Source organism: Procambarus clarkii, chromosome 43, assembly GCF_040958095.1.
Source record: "Procambarus clarkii isolate CNS0578487 chromosome 43, FALCON_Pclarkii_2.0, whole genome shotgun sequence".
NCBI lineage: Eukaryota > Metazoa > Arthropoda > Malacostraca > Decapoda > Cambaridae > Procambarus > Procambarus clarkii.
The window spans coordinates 20,835,031-20,854,455 of NC_091192.1; the positions used below are offsets into that span (position 1 = coordinate 20,835,031).

Genomic DNA, 19,425 nt, shown 5'->3' on the forward strand with positions numbered 1-19,425 from the left:
CCATTTGCCAAGTGTTGCTCCATATACTTATTTTGTCCAGGTCTTCTTGAAGGGCATGATAATCATCTAGGTTTCTTATCTTCCCTATTATCTTAGCATCATCAGCAAACATGTTCATGTAATTCTGTATTCCCACTGGTAGATCGTTTAAGTAGACAATGAACATTACCGGTGGAGGAACTGAACCCTGTGGTACTCCACTCGTGACATGTTAGTAGCTTACCTGTCACCCCTCCAATATGTTCCAGTTTCCAGAACAATCTATTATGGGGAACTCTGTCGAAAGCCTTTTTTAGGACCAGATAGATGCAGTCAACCCAACCATCTCTTTCCTGTAAAATCTCTGTGACTCGATCATAAAAACTGAGTAAGTTCGTTACACAGGATCTTCCAGATTGAAAACCATACTGTCTATCTGATATTATATCGTTTTCCTCCAGGTGTTCTACCCATTTAGTTTTAATTATTATGTCCAATATTTTTACTATTACACTTGTCAATGATACAGGTCTATAATTAAGGGGGTCTTCCCTGCTTTCATTTTTGTAGATTGGAACTATGTTAGCCTTTTTCCACACATCAGCTACAACTCCTGTAAACAGGGATGCCTGAAAAAATCAGTTGAAGTGGAATGGTGAGCTCAGGTGCACATTCTCTTAGAACCCATGGTGAAACTCCATCTGGACCAACTGCTTTGTTCTTGCTTAGCTCCTTGAGCATTTTGTCCACTTCGTCTCTAGACACCTCTATGTGCTCTATGTTGTTCTCTGGAATTCTCATTGTGTCTGGTTCCCTAAAAATTTCATTTTGTACAAACACACTTTGGAACTTTTCGTTTAGTGTTTCACACATTTCCTTTTCATTTTCCGTGAATCTATTTCCCATTTTCAACCTCTGAATAATATCCTTTACCTGCAATTTGTTGTTTATGAGTTTATAGAATAGACCTGGTTCTATTTTACATTTGTCTGCAATCCCTTTTTCAAAATTTTTTTCTGCCTCTCTCCTCACTGCCGTGTAGTTGTTTCTCGCATCTTTGTATCGCCGGTATGTTTGGGGGTTTGGCCTCTTCCTGTATTGATTCCACTTTTGTGTCTTTTGGTCTCTGGCCCTCTCGCAATTTCTATTGAACCAATCCTGTTTCCTAGTTCTGCATCTCTGTTTTGGTAGAAATTTTTTTGTGCCTTTATCATATATTTCACAAAACTTGACATACATCTCATTCACTTCCTTGCCTAGCAACAAGTCTGTCCAATTATACTCACTAAAAAAATAATGTGTGTGTGTGTAAGCCTACAGAAACACTAATTCTGCGCCTTGTAATCTGCAGTGGGAAGCACTTCACTCCGGTGTGCAACAGGACGTGTGGAGATTGTGACGCCACAACCTTTGCACCTGTGTGTGACCTACAGGGAAAGACATACTTTTCCTCCTGTCATCTGGGCTGTTCTAATGCCACTCTTTTTAAGGAGTCAAATCAACTAGTGGTAGGAAGTTACCCCATTTTTGTTTGTATAAGTGATGGTGAATGGATGATTATAATGAATAACCCATCCCAGATATATGAAATGTTATTTTTATATAATTTTTATATACATTTTATATACAGAGTATATATATACATTTTCTTCTGTTCTCGATGGACAGGGTTAGAGATCCGTTGAACATATAGTTCAGTGATTTATTGAATAATCAACCACAAAAAGTGATTGTAGTTCAATGAAAGTGATGATGTTTCAGTCCATCCTGGACCCTTATTAAGACGTAACATAATGTGTAACAGAACATACAAAATGTTATTTCATATCTTATTTGGGGATTGGGTCATTTGTTGCAGCCATGTTTTTGTGACTTATTCTCTACAGATGATGATAATATTTGACACATTACACATCTTCAATCTTGCATATTAAATAAACATCAGTAATAATGATTGTACTGTACCTTTGTAATTAATCTGTTTTCTTTCAGTTCTCCAACTGTGACTGTTTACCAGAGGGGGAAACTGCAGTGTTGAGACTGTGTGGAATGAAATGTAATAATTTTGTCTGGTGAGTTACAAGTATTGTGCATGAAGTCGTCTTTTGTTGTGTCTGTTTTGCTTTTCAGAAGTGATAGTGATTTAAGAATAAATATTTTCATTAGGAAGCACGGCAAAAAACGTGACGATCCATAATTGCCAAGTTCCGTTTAAATCCACCTACCCGCCTCTCAATTTATTCTTGAAACCTGTTAAACTGTTTGTATCAATAAAGCTAGCTGGTGGCCCATTCTTCTCATCCATTACCCAAACTGGCACTTTCCTTTATGCCACTCAAAACAAGATTTCTCCATCTTCTACCCATTGTTACAAGGTTTGACATATTCTTATAGTAGTTTCAAAACAATTTTCATATCCTCCTTGTTTATGCCCCTCATCCTGTATTTCTCCAGCAAATGCAGATTGAAACTTTCAATCTGTAGGAAAGCTCCCCAATGCCAGATATCAGGCTTGTTACCCTTCTCTGTATTTTCTCAAGGGACACTATATATGTCCACTCTGTAGTATGGTAACCCATGCTAGATATAGCTCAAGGGTAAGTATATTTACGTTGCTGATGCATTGGATCTGAAAACTGCATGTAAATGATAACAAGAGACATTCGGCTCAACACTCATAAGTGGTACTTATTTTGTTAAAGAGTACAATAGAGAACATTGTAATGGTCCCATGGGCCCCGTGAAAGTCTTCCATGGTCCTCCAGTTGGCAACCATTGATCTACATAAAACTATTTTTACTACACAAACACAACCAACCTGTTTACTTGTTTACATTAAATCCAGGATCACCTATACAATATAGCCTCATATTTCAGTCATAATCTTGTTTGTCTTTTTCTCATGTTGAGTACTGTATACTGTAGTTAATTGTATACATCAACAGTTCTGAATTAAACAATAGGTTATACACACTAACAATTGTGTGTGTATGTAAATCACGAAGAAATTAACACGTGATGAATAATGTGAAAATATTTAACCACAAAAGAAAAATAAAACCAGAATTGACTTGAGTGCTTTCGTGTTAATCAACACATAATTTTCATAATGTGTTGATTAACACGAAAGCACTCAAGTCAATTCTGATTTCATATTTCCTTTGTGATTAGTTTTACCAACAATTATGAATTAAGTGGTTGGCTCTACACATCAACAGTTGTTAATGAATTTCCTTGGACTTGATGACCAAAGATTCAGTGCCTTGGACTTGAATCTCTAAATTGTTTATATTTTGTATTTTACCATGGGGTGGCCCTCAGAAATGCTTTCACCAAAATTACTTTTCCTTTGTCCTTTCTCACAGGTATGTGGGAACATGAAATTAAGCAGATGAGAGAAAGTATATATATATATATATATATATATATATATATATATATATATATATATATATATATATATATATATATATATATATATATATATATATATATATATATTATATATATATATATATATATATATATATATATATATATATATATATATATATATATATATATATATATATATTAGTATATTTTGGTAGCAGTCTTTCCTGTAGACATATATTATTAAATATGACCGAAAAAGTAAGATTAATAATTCTAACACGAATTTTCTCAATCTTTCGTACATTACGCTTCACTGTTGGAGGTAAATCAAAAATCAATTCTCCAAAATTCATTTTTATTTCTAGTCTGACGGGACACGGGCGCGTTTCGTAAAACTTATTACATTTTCAAAGACTTTAGTTCACAAATACACAACTGAATAGAACTTACGTATCTCCGATTTTATATCTACATTTGAGTGAGGTGGAAGGGGTGATGTGGCATTAACACAAGACAGAACAAAATGTGGTATTAATAGGGTATTAATTTCATCAACACAAGACAGAACAAGGGTATTAATAGGGTATTAATTTCATCAACACAAGACAGAACACGAAACAATGGATATTGAATAGAAGTGTTTGTAGAAAGCCTATTGGTCCATATTTCTTGATGCTTCTATATTGGAGCGGAGTCTTGAGGTGGGTAGAATATAGTTGTGCAATAATTGGCTGTTGATTGCTGGTGTTGACTTCTTGATGTGTAGTGCCTCGCAAACGTCAAGACGCCTGCTATCGCTGTATCTATCGATGATTTCTGTGTTGTTTACTAGGATTTCTCTGGCGATGGTTTGGTTGTGGGAAGAGATTATATGTTCCTTAATGGAGCCCTGTTGCTTATGCATCGTTAAACGCCTAGAAAGAGATGTTGTTGTCTTGCCTATATACTGGGTTTTTTGGAGCTTACAGTCCCCAAGTGGGCATTTGAAGGCATAGACGACGTTAGTCTCTTTTAAAGCGTTCTGTTTTGTGTCTGGAGAGTTTCTCATGAGTAGGCTGGCCGTTTTTCTGGTTTTATAGTAAATCGTCAGTTGTATCCTCTGATTTTTGTCTGTAGGGATAACGTTTCTATTAACAATACCTTTCAGGACCCTTTCCTCCGTTTTATGAGCTGTGGAAAAGAAGTTCCTGTAAAATAGTCTAATAGGGGGTATAGGTGTTGTGTTAGTTGTCTCTTCAGAGGTTGCATGGCTTTTCACTTTCCTTCTTATGATGTCTTCGACGAAACCATTGGAGAAGCCGTTATTGACTAGGACCTGCCTTACCCTACAGAGTTCTTCGTCGACTTGCTTCCATTCTGAGCTGTGGCTGAGAGCACGGTCGACATATGCGTTAACAACACTCCTCTTGTACCTGTCTGGGCAGTCGCTGTTGGCATTTAGGCACATTCCTATGTTTGTTTCCTTAGTGTAGACTGCAGTGTGGAAACCTCCGCCCTTTTCCATGACTGTCACATCTAGAAAGGGCAGCTTCCCATCCTTTTCCATCTCGTAAGTGAAACGCAGCATGGAACTCTGCTCAAATGCCTCCTTCAGCTCCTGCAGATGTCTGACATCAGGTACCTGTGTAAAAATGTCGTCAACATACCTGCAGTATATGGCCGGTTTCAAGTTCATGTCGACTAAGACTTTTTGCTCGATGGTACCCATGTAGAAGTTTGCAAACAGGACACCTAGGGGAGAACCCATGGCGACCCCATCTACTTGCTTATACATGTGCCCATCCGGGCTCAAGAAGGGTGCCTCTTTAGTACAAGCTTGGAGTAGTTTCCTCAGAATATTTTCTGGTATGTCAAGAGGAGTACAGGCTGGATCACGATACACTCTCTCGGCTATCATTCCGATTGTCTCGTTCACAGGTACGTTGGTGAACAGCGATTGGCCCGTGTGCCCCGCAGTAAGTCAACAAATTCCTTTGGAGACTTCAGGCTGAAGGCGCAAGGAACATAAGGAGTCAGCAGGCCGTTGAGTCGCTTCGCCAGTCTGTACGTGGGTGTGGGTATCTGGCTAATGATTGGCCGAAGTGGGTTTCCAGGCTTGTGCGTCTTGACATTTCCATACGCATATCCAGGTTTATATTCCCCAATGGTCTTTGGCAGGTGGAGTCCGGATTTCTTGGCGTTCACAGTTTCGATCAGTTTGTTGACCTTTGCTTTTAATTCGACTGTAGTGTCCTTCGTTACCCTTTGGAACTTAGTTTGGTCAGAGAGTATGATGTTCATTTTCGCCAGATATTCGTCTTTTTTAAGAATGACATATATTGGCGACTTGTCACCTCTCCTGACAACTATCTCCTTGTTCTCACGAAGGCTTTTAGCTGCCGCTTTAAGCTCGGGGGACAGTATGGTGCTTCTGTAGTTGCCTCGATTCTTTCCTCCTTCTGCAATAAGTTCTGCTTGTAAGAACCAAAGATACCAAAGATACCTTACAAGCAGAACTTATTGCAGAAGGAGGAAAGAATCGAGGCAACTACAGAAGCACCATACTGTCCCCCGAGCTTAAAGCGGCAGCTAAAAGCCTTCGTGAGAACAAGGAGATAGTTGTCAGGAGAGGTGACAAGTCGCCAATATATGTCATTCTTAAAAAAGACGAATATCTGGCGAAAATGAACATCATACTCTCTGACCAAACTAAGTTCCAAAGGGTAACGAAGGACACTACAGCCGAATTAAAAGCAAAGGTCAACAAACTGATCGAAACTGTGAACGCCAAGAAATCCGGACTCCACCTGCCAAAGATCATTGGGGAATATAAACCTGGATATGCGTATGGAAATGTCAAGACGCACAAGCCTGGAAACCCACTTCGGCCAATCATTAGCCAGATACCCACACCCACGTACAGACTGGCGAAGCGACTCAACGGCCTGCTGACTCCTTATGTTCCTTGCGCCTTCAGCCTGAAGTCTCCAAAGGAATTTGTTGACTTACTGCGGGGCACACGGGCCACAGGGATAAGAGCCTCGTTGGACGTAGAATCGCTGTTCACCAACGTACCTGTGGACGAGACAATCGGAATGATAGCCGACAGAGTGTATCGTGATCCAGCCTGTACTCCTCTTGACATACCAGAAAATATTCTGAGGAAACTACTCCAAGCTTGTACTAAAGAGGCACCCTTCTTGAGCCCGGATGGGCACATGTATAAGCAAGTAGATGGGGTCGCCATGGGTTCTCCCCTAGGTGTCCTGTTTGCAAACTTCTACATGGGTACCATCGAGCAAAAAGTCTTAGTCGACATGAACTTGAAACCGGCCATATACTGCAGGTATGTTGACGACATTTTTACACAGGTACCTGATGTCAGACATCTGCAGGAGCTGAAGGAGGCATTTGAGCAGAGTTCCGTGCTGCGTTTCACTTACGAGATGGAAAAGGATGGGAAGCTGCCCTTTCTAGATGTAACAGTCATGGAAAAGGGCGGAGGTTTCCACACTGCAGTCTACACTAAGGAAACAAACATAGGAATGTGCCTAAATGCCAACAGCGACTGCCCAGACAGGTACAAGAGGAGTGTTGTTAACGCATATGTCGACCGTGCTCTCAGCCACAGCTCAGAATGGAAGCAAGTCGATGAAGAACTCTGTAGGGTAAGGCAGGTCCTAGTCAATAACGGCTTCTCCAATGGTTTCGTCGAAGACATCATAAGAAGGAAAGTGAAAAGCCATGCAACCTCTGAAGAGACAACTAACACAACACCTATACCCCCTATTAGACTATTTTACAGGAACTTCTTTTCCACAGCTCATAAAACGGAGGAAAGGGTCCTGAAAGATATTGTTAATAGAAACGTTATCCCTACAGACAAAAATCAGAGGATACAACTGACGATTTACTATAAAACCAGAAAAACGGCCAGCCTACTCATGAGAAACTCTCCAGACACAAAACAGAACGCTTTAAAAGAGACTAACGTCGTCTATGCCTTCAAATGCCCACTTGGGGGCTGTAAGCTCCAAAAAACCCAGTATATAGGCAAGACAACAACATCTCTTTCTAGGCGTTTAACGATGCATAAGCAACAGGGCTCCATTAAGGAACATATAATCTCTTCCCACAACCAAACCATCGCCAGAGAAATCCTAGTAAACAACACAGAAATCATCGATAGATACAGCGATAGCAGGCGGCTTGACGTTTGCGAGGCACTACACATCAAGAAGTCAACACCAGCAATCAACAGCCAATTATTGCACAACTATATTCTACCCACCTCAAGACTCCGCTCCAATATAGAAGCATCAAGAAATATGGACCAATAGGCTTTCTACAAACACTTCTATTCAATATCCATTGTTTCGTGTTCTGTCTTGTGTTGATGAAATTAATACCCTTGTTCTGTCTTGATGAAATTAATACCCTATTAATACCACATTTTGTTCTGTCTTGTGTTAATGCCACATCACCCCTTCCACCTCACTCAAATGTAGATATAAAATCGGAGATACGTAAGTTCTATTCAGTTGTGTATTTGTGAACTAAAGTCTTTGAAAATGTAATAAGTTTTACGAAACGCGCCCGTGTCGCGTCAGACTAGAAATAAAAATGAATTTTGGAGAATTGATTTTTTATTTACCTCCAACAGTGAAGCGTAATGTACGAAAGATTGAGAAAATTCGTGTTAGAATTATTAATCTTACTTTTTCGGTCATATTTAATAATATATATATATATATATATATATATATATATATATATATATATATATATATATATATATATATATATATATATATATATATATATATATATATATTTTTTTTTTTTTTTTTTGTTAGAAAGCACACCAGTCAAGTGGGGAAAAAGTAAGTGTCAGATAATATTGATAAAGGTTTTAGAAAATGAGGGTGAATGGCATTATTGGTTCGCACAGTTCTATCTTTATAACAATTCTGCAGGTACGTGATCATCTTCTCTGTGTTTGTGTTGATACATTCCACGTCGGAGGTGGGTGGCATGCTGGTCACGCTACGCTGTGTAGACCCTAAGGACAAGGCCATGGCACTTGGCCTCATCTCTGTTGCTATTGGTTTATTAAGTAAGTTTTTCTTTCTATTATCATTTGATAAGGATTCTTAAGAGTAATTACACTCATTGAATATGAGAGTATAGTTTATGTTATGATAAAAACCCATAACTGTTGCGAGTGGTAGTGGACACCATTCTCATGCTGTGAGTGGTAGTGGACACCATACTTATTCCATGAATGGTAGTGGACACCATACTTATTCCATGAATGGTAGTGGATACCATACTTATTCCATGAATGGTAGTGGACACCATACTTATTCCATGAATGGTAGTGGACATCATACTTATTCCATGAGTGGTGGTGGACACCATACTCATGCTGTGAGTGGTGGTGTACACCATACTCATACTGTGAGTGGTGGTGGACACCATACTCATGCTGTGAGTGGTGGTGGACACCATACTCATGCTGTGAGTGGTGGTGTACACCATACTCATGCTGTGAGTGGTGGTGGACACCATACTCATGCTGTGAGTGGTGGTGGACACCATACTCATGCTGTGAGTGGTGGTGTACACCATACTCATACTGTGAGTGGTGGTGGACACCATACTCATGCTGTGAGTGGTGGTGGACACCATACTCATGCTGTGAGTGGTGGTGGACACCATACTCATGCTGTGAGTGGTGGTGTACACCATACTCATGCTGTGAGTGGTGGTGGACACCATACTCATGCTGTGAGTAACATTGTGTACATCGCAGTGTGATTTCATTGTTCATTATATGTACAGGTATGGTAAATATAATAATTTGAGAGGAATACTTATAGGTATTGTGTATGGGAATACGGGTATGGGAAGACCAACGAGAAGTAAATAAATTACAGTATATTAGATGGGTAGAATAGTAACTGGATTAGCTCTGCTTGCCTTGGAAATTTTAGGATATCTGCAAAATGTAACAATACTGTATTAATCAAATAATTTTTATCTTTACTAAAACTGTGGTAATCTTGGTGGCTTCATTGTGTGGGTTGGGTGGTATTATTTCAGAGATTTTAATGAATGTACACATGCACACAAAAATGATTAACAAAGTGTTTCAGAATAAAATATTTTATTAAAAAAAATCACTGACCAATATCATGTTTACTGCTTTTTATATGTTTATTAGAAATTATTAACTTAAGTAAATTGAAAACTATGTTCTTATAATTAGCATTCCACAAAAAAGAAAGACTATATTTGTATGGTTTTAATATTGATATTTTGCAGGCAATGTTCCGTGTCCAATAATATACGGTGCTGTGGTTGACTCTGCGTGCATCCATTGGAAGGAAACTTGTAGAATAGCAGGTGCTTGTCAGCTCTATGATTCTGATGCTTTCAGAATGTTCTTCCATGGTGAGTGTATATATATATATATATACTGTATATGTATATGTGTGTGTGTGTGTGTAATTACCTAAGTGTAGTTACAGGATGAGAGCTATGCTCGTGGTGTCCCGTCTTCCCAGCACTTTTTGTCATATAACGTTTTGAAACTACTGACAGTCTTGGCCTCCACCACCTTCTCACTTAACTTGTTCCAACCGTCTACCACGCTGTTTGTGAAAGTGAATTTTCTTATATTTCTTCGGCATCTGTGTTTAGGTAGTTTATATCTATGACCTCTTGTTCTTGAGGTTCCAGGTCTCAGGAAATCTTCCCTGTGTATGTAATATATATTATATATATAATATATATAATATGTGTGTATACTGGCAGCAGGTTTTCATTTATACATGCTTCATTGAATATGACTGCATATTCTCTATTGATTATTTTCTTGTTTAGGGCTTCTATACCTCTGGCTAGTGCTCTTTCATCTAGCATTTCTCCAAGTGTCATCTTTGTACAAGGTGAAAAAACCCTGTGGAATGAATAATAATTATTTTAAATTTACACAACATTTCAAACCTACATGGTTCATTCACAAGTGAAGTGACAGTGCTGGGCATATTGGATTTATACCACTAGTGAGGTCAGGTACATAATACAAATAGGTAAGGGGTACATTGTAAAGGAAGAATAGTGCATAAATGGGGAAGGATAGAGGATGTAAATAGAGATGAAGCACATACAAAGATTAATCAGGTGTAGTGGGCGTGGCATGTTGAGCAGTGTCGTCTATGTTGGTATCTTCATGTTCCAGTCTTGATCTTACTCTCATGGTGGGTAGAAATATATATACTGTACAGTATAACCATCTTTACTACTCACTATCTTCATCACTGTAACCATCTCCCCTACTCACTATTTTTATCACTGTAACCTGAATGAATTCAAGGGGTGTTTATAATTGCTGATATTTCTTAAAACATTAAGAAAGGTCATTTAGGTCAGCCTAAACTGACCAGCATTTAGGCTGGTCAAGGTACGCCCAAGTCCATTCCTTCTGCCTAGATTTCTGTCTAGTTTCCTGACCAGCCTTTTTATTCTCTAGACACTTCTAGATGCCTGTACTCTAATTTCATTCGAAAGTCAATATCGAGGCTGGTGTGCTGGAAATGTCATCCTGCAAGGAGAGACCTTGGAACTGTTTATTTAGTGTTTTTGTGCATTTCCTTTTCGGTTTCTGTAACTCTGTCTCCCATTCTGTAATCTTTGTATTTTGTCTTTTGCCTGCCATTTGTTTTTATGAATTTATAGAATAGGCCAGAATCTCTTACATGTGTGCTATTAACTTCTCAGTCTCTGTCTCTTCTCACATCCCAGTACTATAAACATCCCAGTACTACAAACATATCAGTACTATAAACATCCCAGTATTATATATACATATCCCAGTACTATATATACATATCCCAGTACTATAAATGTCCTAGTACAGTACTGTACTATAAACATCCCAGTACTGTAAACATCCCAGTACTATAAACATCCCAGTACTATAAACATCCCAGTACTATTAACATCCCAGTACTACAAACATATCAGTACTATAAACATCCCAGTACTATATATACATACCCCAGTACTATAAATGTCCTAGTACAGTACTATAAACATCTCAGTACTGTAAACATCCCAGTACTGTAAACATCTCAGTACTGTAAACATTCCAGTACTAGAAACAAGTTGTTTTTTGAACAAATCCAATGAACAATGTAAAGTTATTTCTTGTTAATAGTACAGTAGTGTGATGTTTGTGGGTTTGGCCTTTTCCTATATTGATTCCATTCATTTTTTTTTAACCCCCTGGCTTCCCTTATAATCTCTATTAAATCAGTCCTGTTTTCTATTTCCGTATTTAACAGCGTCCAAGACTAAAGTAAAAAGTTCGGGACTAAAGCAAAAAGTGTGTACTGTATATGCACTGAGAAACAAGGTATATAAAGCTTTGTATATTAGTGTCTTTATTTAATATGCAACCCCCCTTCTGTACCCCTCAGATTAACTTTATAATATGTCCTTGTGTATATTTTGAATAAAAATTATTGCTATTACTGTATTATACAGTAATTATAAAATTAAACTTAAATTTAAAAATAGTTTTTGGGCCTTGTACAATTATTACTATTGGGTGAATGACAATGCAGTACTTACAAAATCAATATAGTATTTTATTCATTTCTTTTATCAGTCAATATATTTTATTACTGTAATTTCATTTATCAGTCATCTTGAGACTTGAGAACATGCATATATAAATATTAAAAATACATACTATCCATTACTGAAAAAAAAACCGGCAATCATTGGCTTTATATAATATACAACTACTGTACTGTACATTATAGTTGTACACTATTTACTACGTAACCACTGTAACATGATCCCTATTATTATAGTAGTGAATAATGTAGTAAGATTTTGACCACTGTACTATCTTCATAATTCAGTATTTATCGTAAGACTTTAAATTAATTTTTTTCAGGCATGACAGGTGCTGTTATGATATTAGCATTTATGGTGGATTTAGTTGTGTGGTATATGGCAAAAGCCGTGTCCTTCACTGAAGATGAAGAGAATCCAGAAGAGGAAACTCCCATGAACCCCAAATCTCTCTCTCCATCCACATCTGTAACAGTTGACCAAACTCCAACAACATCTACACCCCAAGAAAGTATTCCTATGCTCTCTCCAAGTGAGGGAGCTCCTTCAATCAGTCAAGAAAGTCGATCAAGTATGTGAGAATAGAAATATTAGATCAAACGTGGTATGTACGTGTGTATGTAAATAATTCTCTCTCTCTCTCTACCAGGGTAGCCTATATCTACACCATTTTTATAAATCAACTCTGGGTCTGAAACTTCATTTAAACACTCATTCCATGCCAACACTGTGCCACAGATATCCGGGGGTTGTATTTGGGGTTTGTAACCGAGCAGGAAAAAAATTCTAAATGTTTTGGCTCTCAAATGCTGATACAGCAGTCACTACAGTTCATGTATCCATTTGACTGCTTTGATAGTAGACTAGTCTTCAGTTTATAGTTACTTGTGTATTGGCTGCTTCCAAAGCCCAGTGTTTGGTCAGGCTTGAGCAGCTTTTTCCATATACATTAACAGTTTGGTAAGTGGAGAGACTTGTCATGATCTGACATCAGCAACAACTTTGAACACAGATTTGCCTTAAATTGTACTGAGCATAATAATTATGATGCAGAGTTCATAAAACAAAACTTATCCTCGAGTGCAAATTTTAGTTGGTAAATTTATTTTATTTTAATACAGTACTGTTCTGTATTTTGAGTCAAAAAGCAATGTCTAAAGACAGTTATACTCACTTTCCAGTCACTGAGAATTTGGAGGAGTTAAGGAATCTACAGTTGATTATACTACGTGGGCTGTACTTACTATTTAGAAACTGTTAGTGTGACCAGTGCTTTCATAAATAATTAAAGATGTCTTGATAATATGTGACTTAATCAAATGCTAATAGCATGCATTGCTTATTTGTGGTATTTGTTCATCTCGAGACAGTGGTGCATCCCCAGGAAATGTATTATTTTTGTAAAACTTTATTTTTTGTAGACAACAATTTAGCATTTGCAGTTACAGGTATAAGATTTTTTATGTTACTGGAAGACAATTCCCAAGTCTACTAATGCCTTAGAATATTTTGTCTTTATATAAATTATTTATTCGGCAGTACGACCTCGCAACAACAGAAATCCACAAAACGACAACTAGCGGTAGTTTGAAATCATTGTAAATATACTGAATTTGTACAGGCTGTATAAAAACCTGAAACTATTTAACATTGCTCAAGAAGTAAAATAGAATATAAGGAATGCAGTTTAAGAATTACTAGTCTTCTGGGGGCATTCCTCTGTTCCTACATACTGTCTTTCTAACCCCTGGTCAATGTGTTGCTTCACACTAGCAAATAACACATTAGTTTAATAAACAAAATAATTTGCCACAAATTAATGTATCATGCTAACTATTCCTTTTAATTTAATTTGTATAATCTTGAAAGAAGTTCACCTGTATGTATTGTTAATGAAAGTGAATGTCTAGAATTTCGTTCTTCCGTTTTTGCGAGGTAGTACTGAATTTAATAGTTTGAAAATGATAATGTTCTGTTCCCATTTTAAAATGAGTATTCAAAAAGGTTGTGTTAAAAATAAATTGCAATTATTAATTTCTAGGATTTTAAAACTTAAATGTTAAAATATTAAAACTATATCTATATATTGTATGACAAATTATTTTATAGAAAAATAAAACATCCTTTTATAATATGCATTTGTAATATTTCTGTAGTGTGTGTTTGTGTATATGTTTAGTGGAGTGTGTGTGTACAAGATGCTTATTGTGAGAAGAAAATTCCTTGCCATGATTTGTATACAACAATTAAATGAGTTGCTTCTCATTTGGAGCATATTCCTTGTGTAGCCTATGTGCAATTTCACACACATTATTGCATCTCCCCATTTGCCAACAGACTACAGCCCTCCGAGGCTCTCTGCGCCCTCCCCTAATCCCTCCACTTTCTATTTTGTTCTTACATCTATTTGCTTTATTTTTATTTTAACTACTTAATTTTGTCAGTCAAGTCTCCTCCCCGTCTCGACCTTCTCTCTGACTATGTCAGTATGTGCACTTATTTCACTCCACATACTTAACATATGCAAATTTATTTCCACTGTTTGCAGTCACCCTGTCATTCTGTTCATGTCATTCACAAGCATCAGAGAAGTGAAGTGAATGTTGTGGCACATTTCACTTCAGGTGCACTCTCGCATTCTACTGAAACCTATAACCCTCATACACAAGGAAATCACAATAACGTGATATATCTACGAGAAAATCATTGGAGGAGAGGGATTGAATCGGTATCCTCGGTAACCCCAGATGCACACCCAGCACGTCGTGGTCCATGGGTCAAGATACAAGTTGGGGTTTCCCTGGATGCTGGTTCGATCCTCGTCCTGCTACAATGATTTTTTCCTCCAACTCTTGATCACGCACTTACCACTTCCCCGACTCTCGGCACGATTTTTGCTGGTATCCATTTACATTGATTCATCTTCATTGTAAATTTATACTCTGAACCTTTCCTAACCACTTGCAATACTGCTATATTTCCTTATTTCAATAACTGGATGTTGCAGACCATTATCCATTTTTGTGTTAAGTTTTCATCTATATTGTAGTCCTCTTTCTTTGCTTTGTCTTTCAAGGCTCCCAATAGTATCTCTGTTGCTCTTTAACTCTCATTATTTAATTCAGAATCATTGGTCTACATCTGTTATATTTCTAACCTGTCATCTCACTTAATATGTTGTCTTTAACATAATCAACCAGTTTGTTAAAAATGTATGGCCACAATAAGTTAGGTGGGTTGCTTTGGTTCATATGTTATTGGTTAGGTAAAACAGTGGCATTATCAGCATTGCAAATTGAGAGAACGGGCTCATTTCCCATTCTATCCTTTCCTAATCTCATTTTTCTGTTCAAACTTAACATACATTCCTCCATGCTTATACGTAGGCAAGCTGAATAACTTTATAATTGCTAAACATAAAGACATCTAATTTTTCCCTCTCCATTTTTGTTACACATTATCTTGAAGAAATATTTAAATGCTTACATTAGCTTTGCTCATTCCATATATTCTTTAGCACATTCCATAGTCTGTTCCCACCAGATGTGTTGGGCACTTTTCAGATCAATGAAAGTGGAATACATGTTTTCCCTAACATTTGTTACCTTTTAGATCTGGCTTTCAATAGCTGCAGTCAGTCAACCTATACACAAAATGTAATAAAGTGTACATTCTAACCACACAACAAAAATGGGGAAACGGCAGAAGTTGGAAGGGTGACTGCATTCACATATACAAATATGCAAGGAAGTACAGGTATGGGAATTGTCTCTCAAGAATATTTAAATGATCTCTCAAAAAGTTTATTATTGTCATTTTGAAGCTAAATACAGTTTAATATGCTGTGGCTAATTAAGCTTTTTTAAAACAAGCATCTTAAAGCCCTTCGTTTCTTCACGTAAATCTACGTGTGTAATATCTTCATGAATTATTTTTTGTTAATTTTGCCAAATTCACAGTTTTCCTTCTACTCTCTTTCTTATTTTACTATATTTTACAAATTCATCAATTTGTTCTCTCCCATTTTTTCTGATATTTTGCTCCCTCCTTCATTTTAGCTGTTGGTGACCTAGACACTCATTCTAGGGTCACATTGCATTTAAAAGGCATCTCTACCCAGGCTCCTTTTCCCTTCTCAGCAGCTGTTTTCATCAATAAATTCCTTAAAAATAGTATGTTCTTAAATTTGTTGCTGTTATTACCGCTATATACAATTTACCTCCAGTCTTTCACTCAATCTTCCACTTTATGAGGGTTGCGGTAGTACAGTTGGGTTCGTTCTCAACTCACAGTTGAGAATTCCGGGTTCAAATCCCATTCGGGACAGAAATGGTTGGGTGTATTTCCTATCACCTAATGCTCCTGTTCACCTAGAAGTAGGTACTTGGAAGTTAGTCAGCTTGTTGTGGGGTTGCATCTTGGGGAGGGGGGACCTCAATATAAATAAGCCTAACGTGTATGAATATACTCTGGCTGCCAGTCTCCTGACAACGAATTATTCTTATCTACCTTTTGCAATATGGTTTTCCAATGTATATTCTTCTTTGGCATTCTTTGGGGGGGAGGGGGACCCCCCTTGACAAGCTGACAGCTTCCTGTTCCTATTGAAGCTGCTAGAGATGGTGGCCCTTATGTAAATTTATTGTGTCTTTGCCTTGCTCATCATAACACAGCCTCCGTTCGACTTTTTCATTTGCTTTGCAGTCCCATCTTAGCCTTTTAATGTTACTCAGGTATACACGATTGTCCTTGTTCCTCACATTTCATCCATCTCATTGTCTAACTTTCCGACTGAAATTGTATCTCAATTAGCAAAATAATTTAATGAACTTCTTGTTTCTATGTATTTTAAATTTTTACTAGACTTTGTTATTCAAATTATATCGACTTGTGTACAATTTTATATATTAAGCTTATGTTGATGAACAAAATAAATATCATATATACAAAGTGTTTTCAACTTAATAGGTTGCAATGTATAACTTTTTTTGTGTGTGCAAAGGATCCTTCTTGAGGTTATCTTGAGATGATTTCGGGAATTAGCGTCCCCGCGGCCCGGTCCTCGACTAGGCCACAGGGACCTGTAGCAGCTGTTTAACTCCCAGGTACCTATTTACTGCTAGGTAACAGGGGCATCAGGATGAAAAACATTTTGCCTACTTGTCTCCGCCTTCACCGAGGATCAAACCCGGAACCTCAGGACTATGAATCCGAAGTGCTGTCTACCCAGCTGTCAGGCGCCCTTGTTCATATTTTTTTTTTAAAGACCAATTTCATATGTATAATTTCAATTAGGTTTTTGACAATAATCCTTAAAATTTCTATAACTACACTACTGAGTACTTACCTTTAATGTTATCTTGAAGTCTTCAAGCAAATTTTTATTTGAACTTTTAAGAAAACCTTGTCATCTGAAGAACCAATGTTCATATTCACACTCTTGCACAGTGGTCAACATAGCTGTGCAGGACAGACATTTGAGCACGTTTCTTGTCACCTGATGCCTTTGTTTACCTAGCGGTAAATGAAGAGGTAGGCATCTGTTTTGGGTTGGATCCTGGGGAAGTAAGTAAGTAATTATCAAAAAGAAGACACCAAACCGGGAAGGTTATGTAGCACCATCAAATGTGCGGGATAATCAGAGGGCGCTAAATATCACCAAGGACGCCAATACGAGAACAGAAACGCATAAGACGAACGATATCAAAACTATCCGAGTCACCGAGAATACTATCGAGAGACAAGCGACTGCGGGGGACGGTCGGGAAAACAAGACATGCTCGTCCCGGAAGTCAGGACATTCAACAAGGATATGCACGACCGTAAGAGGGACAATGCAATTAGGACAATAAGGAGCAGGGCGGCGCTCCATCAAGTGACCATGAGTTAAGCGAATAAAGCTAATATGCAACCTCGCCAGAGCCGTTTCCCCATCGCCCGTTACGGTGGCAAGAGGACGGCCACAAGGACACACAACCTTTAAGAGAACGTAGTCTGTTACCAGTAACAGACGACCAACAAGCCTGCCAACGGGTAAGGATGGAGGAATGGATAACCGGGTAAAAGTCGGAATAAGGAATACCTTTACGAGAGATGGGACAAGAGCGGACAGCTTCCCTGGCGACAGCATCCGCATGCTCATTTAAAGAGACACCAATATGGCTGGGAACCCAACAAAACTCAACTGACTTAAATTTACTGTGAACAAGAAACGGCCAATGCTGGATCTCGACAACCACTGGATGAACCGGATTAAAGGACCCGAGGGCCATGAGGGCACTACGAGAGTCAACAACAACTACAAAGGAAGATTGACAACGATAGAGCAGGAGACGGAAAGCATAGAGAATAGCATAAAGCTCTGCTGTGAAGATGCTAGTCTCCGGAGGTAAGTGACACATAAGTGTGATCAGGAAAAACAACAGAGTAGCCAACACCTTCCGCAGACTTAGACCCATCACTGAAGACGGAAATGGAGTGCGAGTGAGAAGAAAAGTGCTCAAGGAAAAGGCGTTTTAGAACCATAGGAGGGGTAAAAGCTTTAGGGATGTGGGTCAAGGATGTACAAAACTGCAAAAGGGGGACTCTCCACAGGGGCAAAAAAGGAACAACACGAGGAGAAATATTAGAAATACGAACGGAAAGAGAATCCTGTAAGCGAGATAAACGGACAGAAAGAGGGAGTTGGTGAAGAGGAACAGGAACCGCAGGAGGGGTAAAATTTAAAGCACGACAGAGGCGAGAGGAAGGATGTTGCAAGGATCATGCAAGATAGCGAAGACAGTAGCGATCACGGCGGTCCTGGAGAGACAGGAAGCCAGTGTCAACATACAAGCTGAGGACAGGAGTCGAACGAAAGGCACCAGAACTGAGGCGCAACCCAGTATGGTGCAAAGCATCAAGACGGCGAAGAGTAGGAGGAGAAGCAGACGAGTAAGCGGGGCAACCATAATCGAGCTTAGACAGGACGAGAGAGGAATGTAAAGCAAGGAGTGCGCGCCTATCCGCTCCCCAAGAAGTATGGGACAATACCCAAAGGAGGGCAAGGGCCTTAGAGCACTCAACACGAAGGTAAGAGATATGGGAAGACCAAGACAAACGAGTGTCAAGGAATAACCCCAAAAGCTTCGATGAATCTTTGTACTCAAGGGGATGACCATAAAGTGACAAAGAGGGACGAAGAACGACCCATTTCCAAGTAAAAGTCATGGCACAAGTCTTAGTAGAAGAGAACTTGAAGCCATGATCGGTGGCCCAAGACGACACGGCATCAATCGCAAGTTGAAGTCGACGTTGAAGGAGAGACGAATCATCACCCTGACAGCAAAGGGTAAGATCATCGACATAGAGAGCGGAGAAGGTGCCTGAAGGAAGAGAGAAAAGAAGACCATTGAGGGCAACCAGAAAAAAAAAGAGTAGTGCTAGGATCCTGGGAAAGAATAG

The 19,425-nt window shown here is 38.4% G+C and overlaps 1 protein-coding gene across 2 annotated transcripts in view; it reads left to right on the forward strand.

Moving 5' to 3' along the window:
- LOC123755800 (solute carrier organic anion transporter family member 74D) overlaps positions 1–16,932 on the forward strand; it is a 176,865-nt gene extending 159,933 nt beyond the window's left edge. For both annotated transcript variants that reach the window (XM_069300083.1, XM_069300082.1), the window contains 5 exons: positions 1,331–1,487; positions 1,972–2,051; positions 8,310–8,449; positions 9,661–9,789; positions 12,305–16,932. In XM_069300083.1, coding sequence (XP_069156184.1) covers positions 1,331–1,487; positions 1,972–2,051; positions 8,310–8,449; positions 9,661–9,789; positions 12,305–12,561 — 763 coding nt within the window. In that variant the 3' untranslated portion in view covers positions 12,562–16,932. The remainder of the gene's footprint in view (positions 1–1,330; positions 1,488–1,971; positions 2,052–8,309; positions 8,450–9,660; positions 9,790–12,304) is intronic.
- The last annotated feature ends 2,493 nt before the right edge of the window (positions 16,933–19,425 follow it).